This window comes from Strongylocentrotus purpuratus, unplaced genomic scaffold (genome assembly GCF_000002235.5).
Source record: "Strongylocentrotus purpuratus isolate Spur 01 unplaced genomic scaffold, Spur_5.0 spur5_scaffold_10, whole genome shotgun sequence".
NCBI classification, from domain to species: Eukaryota; Metazoa; Echinodermata; class Echinoidea; order Camarodonta; family Strongylocentrotidae; genus Strongylocentrotus; species Strongylocentrotus purpuratus.
Window position 1 is genome coordinate 11,341,423 of NW_022145595.1, and position 19,670 is coordinate 11,361,092.

General features: G+C 37.0%; 2 protein-coding genes across 2 annotated transcripts in view; both read right to left on the reverse strand.

The window, feature by feature from the left end:
* Nucleotides 1-1,197, reverse strand: part of LOC115921675 (phosphatidylinositol 3,4,5-trisphosphate 3-phosphatase and dual-specificity protein phosphatase PTEN-like) — a 36,586-nt gene extending 35,389 nt beyond the window's left edge. The window contains exon 1 of the mRNA XM_030979487.1: nt 626-1,197. Coding sequence (XP_030835347.1) covers nt 626-707 — 82 coding nt within the window. The 5' untranslated portion in view covers nt 708-1,197. The remainder of the gene's footprint in view (nt 1-625) is intronic.
* A 12,927-nt stretch (nt 1,198-14,124) lies between these two features.
* Nucleotides 14,125-19,670, reverse strand: part of LOC115918458 (phosphatidylinositol 3,4,5-trisphosphate 3-phosphatase and dual-specificity protein phosphatase PTEN-like) — a 29,568-nt gene continuing 24,022 nt past the window's right edge. Inside the window, exons 8-10 of the mRNA XM_030979488.1 lie at nt 18,298-18,402; nt 15,686-15,919; nt 14,125-14,786 (exon numbers count right to left, since the gene is read on the reverse strand). Of these exons, the coding sequence (XP_030835348.1) occupies nt 14,616-14,786; nt 15,686-15,919; nt 18,298-18,402 (510 nt within the window). The 3' untranslated portion in view covers nt 14,125-14,615. The remainder of the gene's footprint in view (nt 14,787-15,685; nt 15,920-18,297; nt 18,403-19,670) is intronic.

The following is a 19,670-nucleotide window of genomic DNA, read 5'->3' on the forward strand; positions in this document are numbered from 1 at the left end:
TACAAAACAAAACACACAACTAACAAAACATCTCCACATTTTTAGTGATGTGTATTCATGCAAAAAAGAAGTATAAACTGATGACTGATGAGAAAGTAGATCCTGTAATCTAAGTTTTTTTCATTCCTAAGCCTTGACATCTTTCATATAAAAATCCCAAGGTGTACACTGTGTAGGGTCTGCAGACATGGGAGCCTTCGACTTGTTTTGGGGGATATTAAAATGAAACCACCACCTTTTCTTGCGTCGTGAAAAGGACTCTGTTCTAATTTGATGAGACTTTCAACACACTTACTCTTTAGAATAGTCTATAAATAAGGATTAAGAAAAAATTAAGCATTAGGAACATACGATAGAAAATTCTTGTCAATTTCAAGTGAAATGTACAGTGATTGATATTCGATTTGTAAGTCATGACAATAGACCAAAAATTCTGTCTCTTTCGTTCGTTAGCAAGCCTACATGATGTAGGGTCGGCTCCTCTCTTTGCCGACCCTACCCAAATAAGACTCAGAGGCTAACGAACGAAGAGAACAAATCTTGAACATTTTCTGTCCACACAATCATAGTGAGATTATCACCAATCATCATTATTTAATTAAATTTTAGTCTGTCAAAAGGATACATGTGAGATCAAGATCAAAATTTCCATCTCGTAGCCTTATTTTGTTTTTGCTGACAATGGATTTGATCTTATTCCCTGCCATTTCCAGGCAAGGCGAAGGCTCGGTCCAGCTGCAATGCAGCTCGCCGTCGTCGACCGTCTAGCGTCTGCTCCTATCGACGCGATGTAGCTCAATAATGCACAGGGTTCTAATCCACATTAACTTCCTCCAGTATTGGCTATTGGCAGTGTTGACGAACAACTCGAAATTCGGATTAATTCCCAGTCAGTTTTTTACAAATATGTGGCTTTATTCCAAATACTGTCATCCTCATAACGGATTGAAATTTGCTTGCCAGGTCGATAATAGTGTCGAATACATTGTCATCTCTGATAAAATCCGGGAAGCTGCAAAAAAGTGACATCTACATTAAAAATTCGTGTTTTATTCCAGGGCAGTCCCATCTGCGTCTTTCCGTGTGTTGTGAAGTTTTGTGTAGTCTTAAACACATATGCGTACAATGCATTGCAAACTGTATATAGGGCAGGCGGACATCGACGCGACAGACGCGACTTCGACAGACAGCGCACGGTCAAATTAAGTGCGCGCGCGTGTCAACCAATATTCTCTAGCGTTATATTTTTCGTGACAGCTCGCACACTCGCACCGCACTTATGACTTTTTCACTCTTGCCTGACACTTCCTCATTCATTTCCCTCGCTGGCTATTTTCTGATCATGGACTAGTTTCAATTTTCTGATTGGGGGAGTGAAACAGATATACCGGAGCCAAAGGTGATAAGCCCTCTAACTTCTAAGCCAGCCAGAATAGGCACCATAAAGAAAAAAATGAGGACGTAATAGGAAGAAATTATATTTATTGTATATCATATATAAAACAAAACAAAAAACAATTTAACAAGTATTTTATGAATTCCATTCTCTTTACTATAATATACCGGAGCCAAAGGTGATAAGCCCTCTAACTTCTAAGCCAGCCAGAATAGGCACCATAAAGATAAAAATGAGGACGTAATAGGAAGAAATTATATTTATTATATATCATATATAAAACAAAACAAAAAACAATTTAACAAGTATTTTATGAATTCCATTCTCTTTACTATAGGTTCCTATTTTAAAATCTATATTGAGCAAAGTTTGTTTGTGTTATGGTGGTATAAGTAAGATATTGAACCAATGAAAGAGGACAATAAGCTAAAAGGGAAAAGGAAGAAAAAGGCAAAATCCATTTAGGACCTTTAGGTTGTTTTCCCAGAAAATGTATGTGTATTACCCTCGGGAGAAAGACGTCAATATTGAACATGTATCACAATAAGCGATTAGACACCAGAACGTATGAATGCTTATGATATGACGCATAATTCTCGTCATTCTTTTTCTTGTTATACACCGTCTGCTGACAGTTGGAATGAAAGTGACTCATTCTTGTTAAACACTAAGTTAACACCCTTCGGGCTTCCACTATCAGACAATAGCATGTTTATATATTGTATCTAACACGAATGGTAAACAAATTTCTGTATTATTATGAACAACACAACTTGAATCTCGGTATCGTGAATGGTGACCAAAGTATTTTGATATGTGAAATTGAATTCCACGTATGGATCCATGAAAGTATCATGCCTTCTGTAAAACTATGACTTATCAAATGTACATTATAAACATTTGAACACTATAATTATATTCAATTCGTATTTATTTCATTTCCAACAGAAAGTTATTAAATAAAAGACAACTTTTCTGTAGATTGTTCCAGAAATAATTCCATCTCAATATTGATGACGGGCCGTCACGCACAACAAAGGGGAACAATGCCGGGGGGAAATGATCAAAACAATTTCGTACCGAAAATTTACAGATTATTATTTAGTAGAAAAAACACAAGTTTTTACTTTTTGGTAAGATGGGTGATGTGAAAGCTGGAGGAGCCACGGTCGGAGCAAGAGTGTTCCCTACAAAGGTATGTCTTCTTCTTTTCATCTTCTCCTCATCCTCCTATCTTTGTTTTACTTCACCCTTTTTTTCCCTTTCTTCTTCTTCTTCTTCTTCTTTTTTCTTTCTTCTTCTTCTTTTTCTCCATTCTTCTACATTGTTGGTGTCGCCCCAACCCACAAATAAGAAGGGAAAGATGTATGGTAAACTTATGATTGAATTAAGGTTAGGCTGTACAATACACCATTCAGATTCTGAGGTATCTTCCTGCTCGGGCGCTCTGTTCCTCGCATAATATACTTTAAAATAAAGAATATCTGTAAGACATACCAGTTATATCATCACAGAGGGGTGGTTACCCTCAAAGTTGAAAGTCGCAAAAATTATCAGCAAGTATATAATGCACGATTAGCGAGTAGTAATACACTTACCGATCATCGAACCAGTAAACAGATATGTGATAGCAGGGGCGGCGATTTCTTTTCATGACCGGGGGGGGGGGGGGCGAAATGCGATATTTACTTGTACATTTGGAAGGATATTAGCCTATGTGAGGGAGCGAGAAGATTTTTGCATTTGTATAGTCTGAATCAGGCGCGTACGCAGGGGGGGGGTGTTTGGGGGGTTAACCCCCCCCCCCTTTGGTATTTTTATGTGTGTAAACCCCCCTTAAAAATCCCTAAACCCCCCCCCCCCCCCCCCCCCCTTTGGATTTTTTTTTTTTTTTTTTTTTTTTTTTAATTATTAAAAAAAAAAAAAAAAAAAAAAAAAATTACCCCCATGGCTGACCTAAGAAAGGTGACCTTACCCCCCCCCCGCTTATTCAGCGGTCGGATGAGTCGTTGCGATTTTTTTGAGAACAAAAAAAAAAAAAAGTGTCCGCTTACCCCCCCCCCCCCCCCCCCCCCCCCCCCCCCCCCCCCCCCCCCCCACTGAGCGACTTTTTGGCCGGCGCGCGATTTTCAAATTTTCCTGAGTCGTTGCGAAATTTGGGACCCGATTTTAAAACCCCCCCTTGAAAAAATCCTGCGTACGCCACTGGTCTGAATGCTGCATTCTTGGGCCCTTCAGAGACTAAAAGTATTTTGTAGTCTTTAGTAAGTATTTGCTATACATTTTTTTTTTTTTTTCGGGGGGGGGGGGTGCACTTTTTCAAATTTTCCTGGGGGGACGACGATCCCACCTAACAAAATTGAGGGGGGCGTGTCCCCACGTCCCCCAGTGATCGCCACCCTGGGGGATAGTGCTTTTTCAATTATTGCCCCCAAAACCTGAAACTCCTTATCCCCTGTACTAAAAAAATTGCCATACTCTCACAGTTTTCAGGAGGTGTCTGAAAACACATCTTTTCAAATTTGTTTTAATATTCCTGTCTGTTTGTAATTAATGTAAGCTTTGTATGATAATGTTCCCTTTATTTGTTTGTTTAAAAGTATTTTTTTTTATGCGCTTTAATTATATCTAATGAAAAGGCACTTTATAAATGTAACGTTATTATTATAATATAAGTGATAATCTAACCCTGCTGAAAGAAAAGAGGTGGATGATAATCCCGCGCAGACTTTGATTTGCCCGTGTGATCAATGCAAAGTCCGGCCCACCTTAAAAATAAACAATTTAATGATGGCGTTCCTGTTAAGCGAAATCATTATGTAAGAATGGGCGGGGTTCACCCCCCCCCCCCCTCCTCCATCTAATGGATTGATACCGGAGTCATTACTCATTCGGCCCCTCCTTTTTTTTAGCTCATTAATTACGGCTCTGGTAGAATGATGAAATCTAGAGGCTCGCAGATCTAAAGATAAATGACCGTGCATGCGAGAAGTGCGACCGCACAGCCATAAACCGGGGTGGTTGCTAAAGGGCGTTTCCAATCTTTAGACCCTGCACACGCAAGTGGGGGGGGGGGGGGGGAGGGGGGGGGGAATCCCCAAAGTGGCTGATGAGGAACACATTTTAGAGTTTAAAATTTAAAATTTCAAAGTCGTAAGTAGATAATACACGAATTCTGTAAATGGTGGGGAGGAGAGGGGGAAGGGGGAAGGGGGTCCGTTTCAACCCGAGGGGAATTTTATCCCTAAAGCACAAACAACATAATGCTCTCAGAATGAACAATGGGGTGGGTGTGGGAGGGGATTCCCCTTCTACCCCGAGAGAATGAGTTTTGACTCGAGTCTTCACCCACTTTCAAGACGATTTTGCATTATTGAATTATAGGACTGTAAATTAAGACTTTGCCTTCTAACCACGCCCTTGATAAATTATATTATGTCTGTTTCAATTATCTCCATTTTCTATACGTAATTGATTTCTGGTATTTCTAGTATTGGTCTCCCACTCGATCCTTTGTACAATTCTTTTAAGATAATAAATCAGTTGTCTTTCTCTCACTCCCTTTGCCCCCGCTTTCAAGTTAAAGGCAATGTTTGATTTATAGCTATTGAATTTGAATATGGTAACTTATGTATATCCAGAATGATCCTTTTCCTTTATTGTAGGCCCCTTTAATATACTGTATACAATGAATGGTTGATGAAACGTTAAAACCTGTTCATTATATTGTAATTGACTTCTATGCTTTTCTATTACATGATTCATGATATTAAATGTCACATCTCCCTGATATCATTTAGACAAGTTATTTGTGTTGTTTTAGGTTATTAATTAAGAAATTACAAGAAAGGATTTCTACAATATATATTGAAAAAACTATTTGGACAATAAAAATGTATAGCAACATAAATATATCGTTATCGAATTTTTGTTTATATCTATGTGATTTGTATGAGCCTGAATATATTTTGTGCACCATCTTTTCTTTGCTTTTTTTTGCATCAATATCTTTGCATCATTCATCTTTAAAGGTAAAGACCAGTATTGGAAACGCCCCAATTTCAAAAAATGAAATGGAAGCTCTCATTACCAATCATGTGAAAGAATATGTTTTGACTAATACATGATGATAAAAAATTTGCCGGGAAACCGCGTACTAATTCATATATTTGGTAAATTTGTTTCTCTCATGGTCTGTGAGAGATATAGGGTAGTCCCATATACATCTTTCTGTGTATAGTGCTTGTAACTTTACGAAGAATGGGCCAAATTTCTTATCATTTTGATGATTCCAGAACCTTGCAGATGCTAGATGCTAGATGATCAACCTTTTCTGATCGATTCCACAACGTTTCTTTCACAATGCAATCGCATGACCATAACTGGTCTTTACCTTTAATGGATACCGTTGTCGTCTTCTCCCACATTCTCTTTCTCAGTGGCCATTTTTTTCTTCTGGTGTGTGTATACATTCAGGGGCGGATCTAGCTTTTTGCTCAGGGGGGGGGGGGGTTGACCAATAATGACGATGCGGAGCATCGTCCACGAGCCGCGAAGCGGCGAGCCGATTTTTTTTGGGTGTTTATTTGAACCCCGTAAGTGATGTTTTCCTGGCATCTATTAACACAATGGAGACCATAAAAAGCAGTGCATGATAACGTCTTTTTAAATCAAGTAACAGTTAAATACACAGTTATATCCAGAGTTATCATGTGTTTGGTTAAGTTACCAGATGAGTTGAATATCTTCTCACAATATTTGCACTTGAAAGGGTTTCTCTCCAGCGTGCGTTCTTTTTTCTTTCTTTTTTTCTTTTTTTTTTTTTTTTTTTTTTTTTTTTTTTTCCTTTTTTTTTTTTTTTTTTCTTTTTTTTTTTTTTTTTTTTTTTTTTTTTTAATGTGGGGATTTTGGGGATGAGAATCGGCAACGCTGGCATAGCTTGTCACTTCGGCGGTGGCCCGTGTCCTCAAAAAAGCTGATGGGGAGGGGGGGCAAGGGACTCTGTGACATTTGTTCGCCCAACCCCCCCCCCCTCCCCCCAAAAAGAAAAATAATAATAATAATAATAATAATAATAATAATAATAATAATAATAATAATAATAATAATAATAAATGAAATAAATACATAGAAATAGAATAAAATAAAATTACAAGTTTAAAAAAAAAGATAAGATTTTAAAAAATGGTCCCCGGATTTTTTTTTTTTTTTGGGGGGGGGGGTTGCAACCCCCCCCCCCCCCAACCCCCCCTCTAGATCCGCTTCTGACATTATATTCTTTCTTGTCCATTTTCCATCCCAATTTTCTAGGTCATCGGTATCCATGGAATACCGTTGTCATTTTTTCCCATCTTCTCTTTCTCAGTGGCCATTTTATTTCTGGTCTGTGGATAAATTCTTTTTTGTCCATTTTCCATCCTAATTTTCTAGGCCATCGGTATCGTGGAAGCAATCTCCGATTATACATTGCAGACGACCAACCGGGTTTGCACAAAATTGTGACGTATTTTCAATGACGTCAGAGAGTAGCTAGACTACGGTACTACTCAGCGTTGTCATGTACGTGAGAGGGTGGCATTGGCATAAGAAAATCCTCTCCTTTCTTTTGTGACTCAATGACTGTGCTGAAATAAAAGAATGATCAGAGTTGTTCTAAATATAGAAATTCCATTAACATTCTCACTATTAAAATCATTGCATTCACAAAAGAATTCAATTAAAATCCACTGGCAAGAGGGGACTTCCTGTACCAAAATAGTGCCGTATTTGAGGTCAATTTAATATTGGGGCACAATGAATCTGCTGGAAATTTATGAAACTATCAAGAGTCTCTTAAAGACACATTTCTTTTTTTAGTTTGTTAAAATAGTATAATGGTATTACAAAGCAATTATTCTTTCTCTTTCCTCATGTCTGCTATTACAGTCCTTCTTTACTTTTTTCTGAGCGCATACTCTAGGGACTTGAATTTATTTTTGTGATATGCGCGTTATATAAGAATCGTTTATTATTATTATTATGAAGGGTAATATTATCTTGTAGCTCAAGAGTTAATCTGTATATTGTTTCTGTTCAAATTCCACTTATCATCGGCATAAAACAGTTTTTTCATTGCTATTATTACATTTTTCATCATCAATCATCACCATCATCATCACCATCATCATCATCACCATACCATCATTATCAATCATCATTATCCATCATCATCACTAACATCACCATCATCATCATCATCATCATCACCACCACCATCATCATCATTATCAATCATCATCATCCATCATCATCATCATCACTAACATCACCATCACTATAACCACCATCATCATCATCACCATCATCATCATCAATCAACATCATCATCATCAATCAACATCACCATCACCATCACAATCACCACCATCATCATCATCACCATACCATCATCATCATTATCAATCATCATTATCCATCATCATCATCATCATCATCATCACCAACATCACCATCATCATCATCATCATCATCACCACCATCATCATCATTATCATCACCACCATCATCATCATTATCAATCATCATTATCCATCATCATCATCATCACTAACATCACCATCACTATCACCACCATACCATCATCATCATCAATCATCATCACCATCATCGTCACTAACATCACCATCATCATCATCATCTACACTACATTTAAAGGCACCACACGATCGCAACTATTTTCGAAAAATTAACTTTTAAATTTCATTGTCCTATTGAAATTGTGTTTGGATTACGTAATATTGTTCAATCGGTGATGCACAAGGCTATTGGAATTGCCTAAGGTTGATTTTCGAAAGTAGTCACCATTGTGTTAAACACACTTCACTCGCAAAGAAAGACAGGATGATGAGAAACATACGCCTTGAAAATAAATCTGTTTATTTCATCTCTATTTTTTTCCTGTATAGTATCATATATACAATGATACATATGAACATCAACTGTTTAGGTTGACAGATGCAACATTAGAAATACCACAGTATGTCGCACCTGCATGTACACTAGCTGCAGTATAACAAAAGGAATCTTGAATAGGCTTGGGATGTTTGTATGAAAACTTGCATGTAAAATTAAAAGGGGGGTGGGCACTTTGACACAAACTAAGTGGTCATCATGAGACGGACATACAGAGAGAGAGAGAGAGGGGGAGAGAGAGAGGGGGAGAGAGAGAGAGGGGGAGAGAGAGAGGGGGAGAGAGAGAGAGGGGGGGGGGGGAGAGAGAGAGAGAGGGAGGGGGGGGGGGGGGGGGGGAGAGGGGAGAGAGAGAAAGAGAGAGAGAGTGGGGAGGGGGATGGAGAGAGTTAGTCAGATAGACGACACAGATTGACCAAAAATGACACATGAAGAGGCAAATAATAAAATATAAAATGAAATCAATGTAATCATTTCTAAAAATTGTATACGGTCTAAAGAAATGACACCTTGGCTCCATGTATTCCATTAACAGTTAAACCACATCATAATTTTATCCCACCGAATTGGAAGGGTTCATTAGTGGCATTAAAGTCATAGCTATGGCACCTGACCTACTTGTAGTATTTAGCTCTCTCTCAATCATCAACTCTAAGATCTATTTCAGCCATGGAATATTACTTTCTTTGTCAATATATGTGCTAGCACAAATTAAGTTTTAATATAAAATAAAAATATTCTGTGAGAAATTTAAAATGACAGAAACACTTGGTGGCACCACTTCACATTGATTTTATGTATGCATAGCAGTTAAATAGAAATTTAGCACCAAAAAGGGTTAATTTTCAGGGCATTTGTGAACATTTTCAATGATCAAGGATGTGGAAAACAAATGATCGTTAATATTTGAAATGGCATAAAATTGCACCCAAAAAAAAGAAATATTGTTGCCAATGTGAGAAGGGAAAACTGATTAATTTAGAAAATGAGGGTGTTTCACGTATCATTCTCTTTCAAAAACAGAAGTAATAATGTAATTCATTAATTGATCCGCAGCCTTTTCTACTAAACAGATTTTTTATTCCTTTGGTCACTTTACAATTATCTCCATACGGTAATCACTCATTTAAATCTATTCAAGATAACCTTAAAGGGAAAGACCACCCGGTCATCAGGTAGACATGTTATCACAGCAGAGAGAAAAAAAAAAAAGAAACAGATCAGTGACAGTGTGAGAAGAAACAAAGTGAAAAGAATAAGTTACAATTTATGCTGACAATGTCAGACTACTCCTCGTCGTACAGGACAGGTAGTCAACCTTCATGTCACGCTTTATTTCAATAAATTGGCAAAATAAGTAAAATTCTATATCATAAATTGAGATTCATAGAACAAGTTTAACATGGAAGGGATTGCCCAGAATTACATTGTTGGGAGAAATAGATAAAACACTGACCAGCACAACAAGTAAAGGTCAATACAAAAGCAAAACACAATGTTGGTCAAGGTTTAAAAGAAATATTACTATCTAGATGGCACGACTTAAAGACATTTCTTGATTCATACTTAATTTCCTTCGGTAGCCTTCAAGTTTTCATAGCTGAAGACTCGATCCCAGCCGGATGGTTGATTATTAAATTAACGGTCACTTTATTTGATTCATGCACTAGAATCGCTGGAAGCTTAGATTCAATAAGATACTGACCAATAAGCAGATTAAACATACAATGTCTTATCTAATTGAGAAAATCAAGTTTTCCACTTTTGACTTTTAAATTACAGGCACTGTGCATTGACTCTTACACATTCAACTGTTCATGAACTACTCCTAACTTTCTGAAAGTGTTTGCTTCTCCATTTCTATCATTTACGTGTAATACAAGTCTTCAAAAGATCTTGAGCACCATTTATCATTTACACGCGTCTCTTTAAAAAAATAAAACAAACCAAAAACAAAAATACTTTCAAATGAAAACAAGCACAAATGTGAAAAGAGTTTATGCATAGGCACAGGACGATTACAGCAGGGTTGTCTGCTGTCAATACTGTAAACAAAAAACCAACAAAAAACATGTAATTTTACATGAATCCACATATAATTTGGGTCCTTTAAGCAACTGGAATGGTCCATCTTACTGTTCAACATTTATCACATCAAAAGAAAATCATCAATGGTCATTCACACTCCTCATAGGACCATGTCCTATTTCAAGCTTGAACCACATTTAGGTTTTATTGTTTTGCTGAGATGATTAAGAAGGGGATTAAGTCAAAATCAAAGACCTCTGAGCTTAAAGTTCATGCTTTCACTACCAAATAATGTACTGGTTTTGATTTGCCACATTTTTCATTTCTTTTCTGGGCCCCGTATCTCAAAGGTTTGCACAGGTAAAAGGTAACACAATTGCAAATTTGAAACGACGATTCTGATTCGTTGATTATCAGCCTTTGGAACAATATATGCATACCTATTATGTATAACTTAATATTTGGCTGTAATTCCTTCTCTTTCTATTTTTCTTAAGCGCTTAGAGACATATTTTGTGATAAGCGCTATACAAATGTTGTTAATTATTATTATTATTACAGCGACGATCTTGATTGGACAATGTCATTCTGCGATAGATTGCAAACCTTTTATGTGGAGGGACCCTGAAGTACAGCTACTGACTCGTTTTATATTTTTTAAACAGGGTGATGTAAGATGTCAAAAATCTGGAAGCACAAAATGTGATAACTTTTGCTGTGATGCTTACATGAACATACCCTTGGTTTATCGCATTGATAATCGGGCAATAAAAATACAAAGTAACCAGCAGTTATGACTATTTCTAACGATGATAGGCTATGCAAGATACAAGCTCAAGATATGAGTGTGTTGTTTACATGGAGTGTTTGAAAGTGAACAGAGATTCTCTATACGCAACTTGGCAATAGAGGAAGAAATTTCACAATCCACACCTTAGCTTGGGATTTTATCATTCATTACTTTTAATATACAGACTCGATGCAAATTATTTGAATTTATTTAATTATATCGAAGCATAGATCAAGGGAGTGTCGACTCGAGTGCACTATATGTTACTCAATCCCTTTGAAATCTCAATTGATTCTAAACAATATTTCAAATGTGAGTTGGATGTCATTATGATTGTCTTTCAAAATGCACTCTGTGCTTTTAATATATGCACATCTTCTGGTTATAGTTCGACTCTAAAGAGCCATGCACGTATATAGAATGATGTCCTATACATGTACGTCAATGAATTTCTAATGAATACCCATTAAAGTTTAGTATAGTACATTCTAACATGAACTCACAATATTTCTGTTGTACAAAAAATGTGAGTTTTCCTCTCTTTTTCTTTCTCGCACAATGGTATGTGAAATGGAACAGATAAAATACTCATAAGATGATGCATATAGTTCTGACATCTGTGTACAATATCATGGTAGAAACATGCTACACGGTACTTGTAAAAAATGTTATAAAAACAAAAGAAAATATGGCAGATGTATTTTTTTTCTTAAAAATTGCACTATTGGATGTAATATCACCATCATCACCTCCATCACCATCACCATCATCATCATCATCATCATTATCACAATCATCATCATCATTATCACAATCACCATCATCATCACAATCACCATCATCATTAACATTTCAACATCATCATCATCACCACCATTGTCATACAAAAAGACGTTATAGTATTCCTACAAACATGCAAAAAAGTTTCAGCTAAATATCATACAATCTGTTTGCTCTGCCACTCAATACATAAAGGAAATTCCTTAAAGCTTGTGTTTCACTGAAAGAAATTTCTTCAGTTGGCCTAGCTATGTACAAACTATGAAGGGTTCTCAAAATTCAGTAAACAACGTTTTGGGAATATAAAATAGCAATGTCTGCAAAAAATAATATTACAGCTACCCTTTCAATATTCCTTTCTGATATTTTCCCATGGCCGTTTTAGGATAAGTTTTGCTTGCAACCACGAATGTGAAGGACTCCACCGAGATTTTGATATTTAGTTCTCACCAGTTACCATATAATAAATTGACTGCTTTGAGGGGCATGGTTGGAAGGATTGCCCAAGGTGATATCGATGCTACACTGTGCTCCGAGGGGTATAATGCAGTATTGAGACCACAGAGGAGCTATAGTTTTAACCATGACCAGAAAGAAAAGCAGTCAATATTCATTTTACATGACCCATCCCATCCCACTTGTCTATCTTTAAAAAAAGAGATATTTGGACAAAATCTGCTAATCAAAGTGTATTCATTTCTGGAGTAGTCTCACTGCTCGTATATCCAATGTTGACGTCACGTGCAACCATTACATCCTTACATTGTACGAGCGAGTAGAACTATGCCCGGTCAATATTTTTTGCTATACTGCCCAGCAGCCAGTAGTGAATTTCAAGCCTGCAGTTTGGACCAATCAGAGACCTAGAATCTACATTTGCGGTATATAAATATCTTCTATTGCATAGCTGAATGTTGATGTGGCAAACTTCTTTATCCCTGACAGGCATAGAGATTATCTCATATGTATGGTAGAGGGGCAAGAACACAAAATTCTGTCATATTTTCAAATTTCAAATTTTTGTCATTGCAGGATAAATACATGACCTTTCACTAGACTTGGGTAGACTAATATCAAAGACAAAAATGATCATTCAGTATTATATAAGGCCCCAAAAAACACCTAAAACATGTGTAGCGTCCTGTCTCTTTTTTTTTTTAAAGAAGAAGGAGGCCCTTTTGTATTTCTTCTTCCAAATGACCCGCTTGGCACACTTTCAAAGAGGCTATTTTTTCAAGATGGCTGCCAGCATCATTTTAGCAGTATGTTTTTTCTTTTTTTGCATTAAAAAAGAAAGAAACAAAAGCAGGCGGCCTCAAAAAAGGAAGCGGACGGAGATGCTAAACATGATTTTTTTTTTTTGCCCAAAGAGAATGACTGGACCCCCCAAGTACAGGTTGAGATTCTTCTGGCCATCTAGGCTATCCAACCGAGATCTGAATCATTGCATTGAATCAAGCATATGATCCCAGAGGAGCAATCTCATCGAACAATCAGTCAGGATAGTAAGCTTTATAACTAAAAGGAAGTTACTTGCAATAATTGGGAAGGCGGAGAAACCTCAACATTGACTAAAGACTATACATTCCATCATGATCCCTTGCATTATGTAAACATATATACCTCTATATTTTCTGCTTTAAAAAAAAGATATCAACCTTCAGGAATATAAACTGGGAAATACATCTACAGATTTTGCATTATGAAACTGATATGAAACTGATATGGAATGAAATTGTATGATTGTGATACATATACTAGACAAGAGAGGTTGTATTACACAACAGTCCATTCATATACAGTCAAACCTGCTAAAGTGACCACCTGTCTACAAAGACCACATTTTTTGTATCCCTTGAAAATGGTTTCTCATTCAAACATGTACTGTAGGCCCCTGTCTACAAAGACCACCTGCCTGTAAAGACTACTTTTCTTGTCTCCCTTGGGTGGTCTTTATAGACAGGTTTCACTGTACATGCCTGTGTCTAGAAAATGGCTCGCCAAGATGTGTGTGTTAGTCTCTATGGCACTTCTGGCAAGAACTTTTAATCCATACACATCTCACATAGCATATTGATGTTGGTATCACATATATGCTTGACATGTTCAATGGTGAGATAAACTAAATCCACCATGTATGTGAACGATGAAAGTATCTAAGCCTATAATACTTTCCCAATCTAACTTATAAGTTTGCAAATTCACTCAAAGCTTTGGCAATGTAAACGATCATGGTTGTGTGGGATTGCTTTCGATTGGCTTACAGGAATCACGTGACCTGGATGAGACGACCTCGCTTGCTATTCTTCTAGGGGGAACAGATATCTTACAAGCCGACAAAAACTGGCATTGTAAAATGACAAGATTCGATGAAAAACGAAAAAAAGTTGATGAGGTGATAGCAAAGTTTCATCTTTGTCCCATCTAACCATGGGGTTAACAAGTGCCTACATTCTCTTCTTCAATACATGCAGTCCTTCATAATATCTATAGATGAACATCCTCTTCCTCCTCCTAAAAAACCCTCGTCGCACAGCACCGACGACGGCACATGCATTCTCCAACAACGTCCAGACACATCTAGCGCACTTGCGTCCGATATTCTACTCGAGACTTCATCTGGACAAGAAGACTCCGGGAGAAATTGTCCTGGCAGACCATTGTCGCCTGTCGTCATACATGAGTGATCTCCGTCACATCCCATTCGGATTCCGAGTCTGTCTCTGATATGTCACCTCCATCACTGTGTTCATGATCACTACTCGTACCCGATGATCGGTCATTGCTGTCCCCCGACGGTCTCCTTGGCTTCTCGTTCTCGACCCGTTTGAAGTAGCAGATAACCTGAGAAAAAGCAGAGATAAGTACATTCAGAATGTATAAAATATGATCTTAAGATGATATTTTTTCCTTCAATAATGAATTATAAAAAAAATGTAAATTTTGTAGATTTGTGACCATGATTTGTACGTCCCTTGAGAGACCAATGCCAGTAGATGGTGAGAGCAAACAGTGGCATGAACTGCTTGCCATAATTAAGTCCAACTTAGTCTTTGTGAAACACCCCCCTGGTCTCATTTTACATAAAACCTTACTAAGCTTAGTTGTCTACTATAGCCTACTTAGTTGTCTACGATCTACTATAGCCCATGTAATTAGTTGAAAACTATTTCATACTTTTCATTATCAAAAAGGGTCAACCTTTATATAAGGATTATGTTTCCTTTCAGGTTGCAGCTTATTCAGCTTATATTTATGTCCTTGTCCGATATGTATTAAAGTGTATCTTATGTAACATATCTGATTGTTATATGTAATGGTTTTTTCAACTGAATGAAATAAAATCAAATTAAACTAGCTTAGATAAAAATTTCATGAGTACGGGCCCTGGCAAATAAGAAGAAAACTGACAGAAAGGGCAAGTCCACTCCAAAAAAAACTTACTTTCAAAAGAAGCAGAAAAATCAGACAAACCAATCACAAAAAGTTAGAGCAAAATCTGATAACTAATAAGAAAGTTATGAATTTTTAATAACATGAAAAACTTTGAAAATCACAAGACAAATTGGCAACTCACTCATGAGTCTGTAAGTTCATTGCCACTTCCTTATTGGTTATCCAATTTTACTCAATTCTTTTTTGCTCTGTTTCTCTTGTTTTTCTGCATCTATTTAAAACAAATTATTTTTGAAGTGGACTTACCCTTTAAGCTAGTGCAAAGGAATAACCAGATTTATTATTACCTTGAAATTGGGGGAATACCACTTGTTCGTCTTATCTTTGTTTGCTCTATCTAACTGGTCCTTCTGTAACCTGAGGACGGTGCAGTCTGCGTCCAGAGCCTCCATGTTGTCTTCGCTGCAATGCGATGAGTTGTCTGATGATCCGTTGTTGGCAAGATCTTGCTGGCTACTTGAGTTGAGAAGGTTGGAGTTGGCCACAAAGAAGGTGTTGAACCAGAAGTGAAACATCCGATCCTGGTGGAGAAAGCAAAACAAATATTTAAAAAAAAAATTCAACCAGATTCATTATTATTATTATTATTATTAATTTGGCTTCACCTGTGTCTGGGAGGTGAAGAGCGAACTGAATAAATGCTACCCTCGGGTCTACCCTCCCGGTATAACCAATTGGGGTTGTGAAGGTGGACCACTACACCGGGGTAGAAATTCCTTTTATCTGGCCACGTGATTAAATGATCTGCATTTTGTACGATTATCACAAAGTATTTGGCTTCACCTGTGTCTGGGAGGGGAAAAGCAAACTGAATAAATGCTACCCTCAGGTTTACCCTCCTGGTATAACTGATTAGGGGTGTGCAGGTGGACCACTATACTAGGGTTTTCCCCTACTATTCATGTGACCTAATAGACCGGTCTACTGACATATTTCAATTTATGGATGTCTCTTTTCCGGGGACCTAGTAAAGAGGTGTTCCATTAACTTGTTATTGATGAATGAACTACAATACTTTACAATAAAATACTTGTTGTTGTTTTAGTTTACCTGTACTTGAGTCAGGAAAGTGATATGTTCGTGATTGTAATATGTACAGCGCCATGAGCCTCAGGGCCTGCCGGATACCGGCGTTATATAAATATCCATATTATCAATCCTGTCTGCATACAGTACTTTTTGTTATGTCGGGGAAAGCCTCGACCAAACTTTCAGGTTGTCAAGAACAACCTTTGTTTGAAAAGTATGCATAAAATTTGAATATGTTAGTAAAATGGTCTATTGCATACAGACATCTAGGAAAAAATAACTGCACTTACACAAACCAAGAAAAACAAAAGTGACAGTGACTGCAGTTACAATATCCTGATCAATAGCTTCAAACTGTGACGTCAATAATGGTATGACCAGGATATACTTCCATCCACGTCAAACCACATGCAATTTGACCTCATGGCGGAGGTATTTCATGTCACACAAGACTTCTTTGGCCAATTTCTTGCACAGGAATTTTAGATGTAGGATATTTAGAATGATACAGTCTCACAGAATCCAATGAAACTTACACTGAATTTTCAGGATAACAGATAAATGACATGTGCCAAACATTTGGTAGAAAATGTATACTGGTTGAGTAATGAGCATAGAAAGATAAGGAAATCCGGGAAGGTAGGCCTGACACCACAGGTCACTACGTGCAAATGGGAGTTGTGGTTTTTATCGTAGATGATGTCCAGTAAGTTTTTGCGGGTTTGTTTTTATTTCACTGGTTCAAGCAACCAATCTACTGCAGGATAAAGAATCCAGAATAAATCAAAGCAATTTTTCTCTCAAGATACGATTCCCATATCAGAGCTCAAGATTAGCTTTAACGTCTTACATTTAAGTTCATGTTGGCAAATTATAGGACCAACTTCTTCAGTATTCACAATTGTAGGCTTTTGGTAACACCATTAGGTACTGTCTGTAGCTATAAGGAAAAGCCTGTCAATATTTTCTGTTTGGTGCCAGAAGGGCGTTAACTCATATACATTAATACATAGTTAAGGCCTTTCTAGCTCCGAACAGACATTATTTTCTTTCGTCATAATCAAAACCCTGCTTATGTGACGTTGATAGGAATGAAGGGAAAGGGAAAGGGAAACAAAAAGACACTGGAATTAAGTACTTATGAAACACTTACACAAGACTATTTTTGTTTTTTGTTCTTTGTGTTTGTTCACCACAGATAAGGTGAAATGGAAGTAGGAAGGGAAGGAAAGGGAGGGAAGGGAAAAAGGGAAGGAAGGGAAAGAAAGGAAGGAAGGAAGGGAAAGGAAGGGAAAGGAAGGGAAAGAAAGGGAGGGAAGGGAAAAAAGGGAAAGAAGGGAAGGAAGGGAAAGAAAGGAAGGAAGGTGTGATTGAGATCAAGAAGGTTGAGAGCAGATACAAAAAGTTGAGGGTTAGTTCTGAAAAGCACCATTTGTATTCATCTGTGGAGTACTTTCGAAAGCCTCCCATCATGCATACTCAATCACCATTGAGACATACAGATAACAACTTCAATTTCTTTAAAATATCTAAGATCTTAAGATCTTAAGATGGCAAAACATGATTTACCTTGAGTTTATTTGGCTTGTTAAAGAAATCTTTATTGACGTCATGTGACCTACCATTTTGAGTTTGTTTGGCTTGCTAAAGCTCCACTGCACTACTTGTAGCTACTTGCCCCCTCTACACAGCAAACAATGCCTACTCGGTGACCATTGGTCCCCCATGATCCCCTTTTTCTAATGTTAATTCAGAGCTGAATTGATGAGATAATCACTTGTCAGTGACCTTGCAGGGAGGTCTAATCCCTCCTGGCCAAACTAGTGCAGACAGGCTTTAAAGAACTTTATTTTAATGCTACGTGACTTACCTTTTTGAGTTTATTTGGCTTGTTAAAGAACTCTATTTTGATGTCGCCGCAGATAGGCACAGGGAGCGGGAATTCACACCTCACGCTCCTCTCTTTTTTTGCCACCTAAAAATTAACAAATACATAAACAAAACCAAATAATTTTGGCTTCTGGGAGAAGGGGGGGGGGGGGTTTCTTCATTTACAGACATTTTTGTCATTAATGGTGCCAAAACAAACACACTGCTAACAGTCATTTAAGCAATGCTCGATTATAGTAATTGGTATCATGAATAAGGTAAGGGCAGGTCCAGCCGTCCTAAAAAAAAAAAAGAAGATAATTGATAATAATGATAATTAATAAACAAATATTTCTAAAGCGCTTAATAACAAAAAAGATCTCTAAGCGCTTTACAAACTTAACTAAAACTTAACATAATACAAATGCATATGACTCAAACTACAAGCGACGAGTACAAAATTATTTCAATAAATGAATACATACTCCATTAAAAATTAATTTACTTCTATTCCTACTTCTGCTCATGTATCCAATTACTGTTCGAAAGGGAAAAGGAAATTATCTTGATTATAACGTAAACAAAAAATTCAATGATTTTGGCTTCATGTCGTCGATGTCGAGTGCTAATATCCAAACTCTACATTGTGGCATGCATCCAATTAGAGTAATCATACTATCACGAGTGAAAAGAACACATAATACTCTCAAAAATCAATCTGTAATTGTTTACAGTTAGACAAATAGTTTTTAGTTCTAAGTACAGGTATTGCTTCTTCATAACTATGCTTTTGAGAAAGGCTTAATATTTCTCTTCCAATTTTGTAGATACAAACCACTTTTAAAGGGAGTTTATGAAACATTCACAAACTGAAATACCCTGTTTACAGTTTGTCTACAGAAGTCCTATTTTTGTACATGAAATCGACTGAAGCAATAATAATAATAATATATTACATTTATAAAGCGCTTAACACAATGTTTCTAAGCGCTTAACAAAAATACAGGGTAATGTTAACCTACAACAATATAATACATGATACATAATTCTAATAGGAATTTCCTAATAAAAATTATATAATAATAATAATAATTAACCTTTACATAGCACTTCATAATTTAAAGAACAAAATATAAACATATTGAACAGATAAGTTTTAAGTTTGCTTTAGAAGGTTTCTAAAGTTGGGGACTCGCATATTTCATGCATGGGGAAGTTTGTTCCAAAGTTGGGGGGGGGGGCAGAAAAGGCGCGATCGCCGAAGCGCGGGTGTGGGTGCAAGGGACCTGGGGCTAGATGAAGATGTGCTGTGGAATGGCATACATGATGAAATCTCTCTTTCTCCCTCATTCTGCTGATCTAACCCTTTTTTCT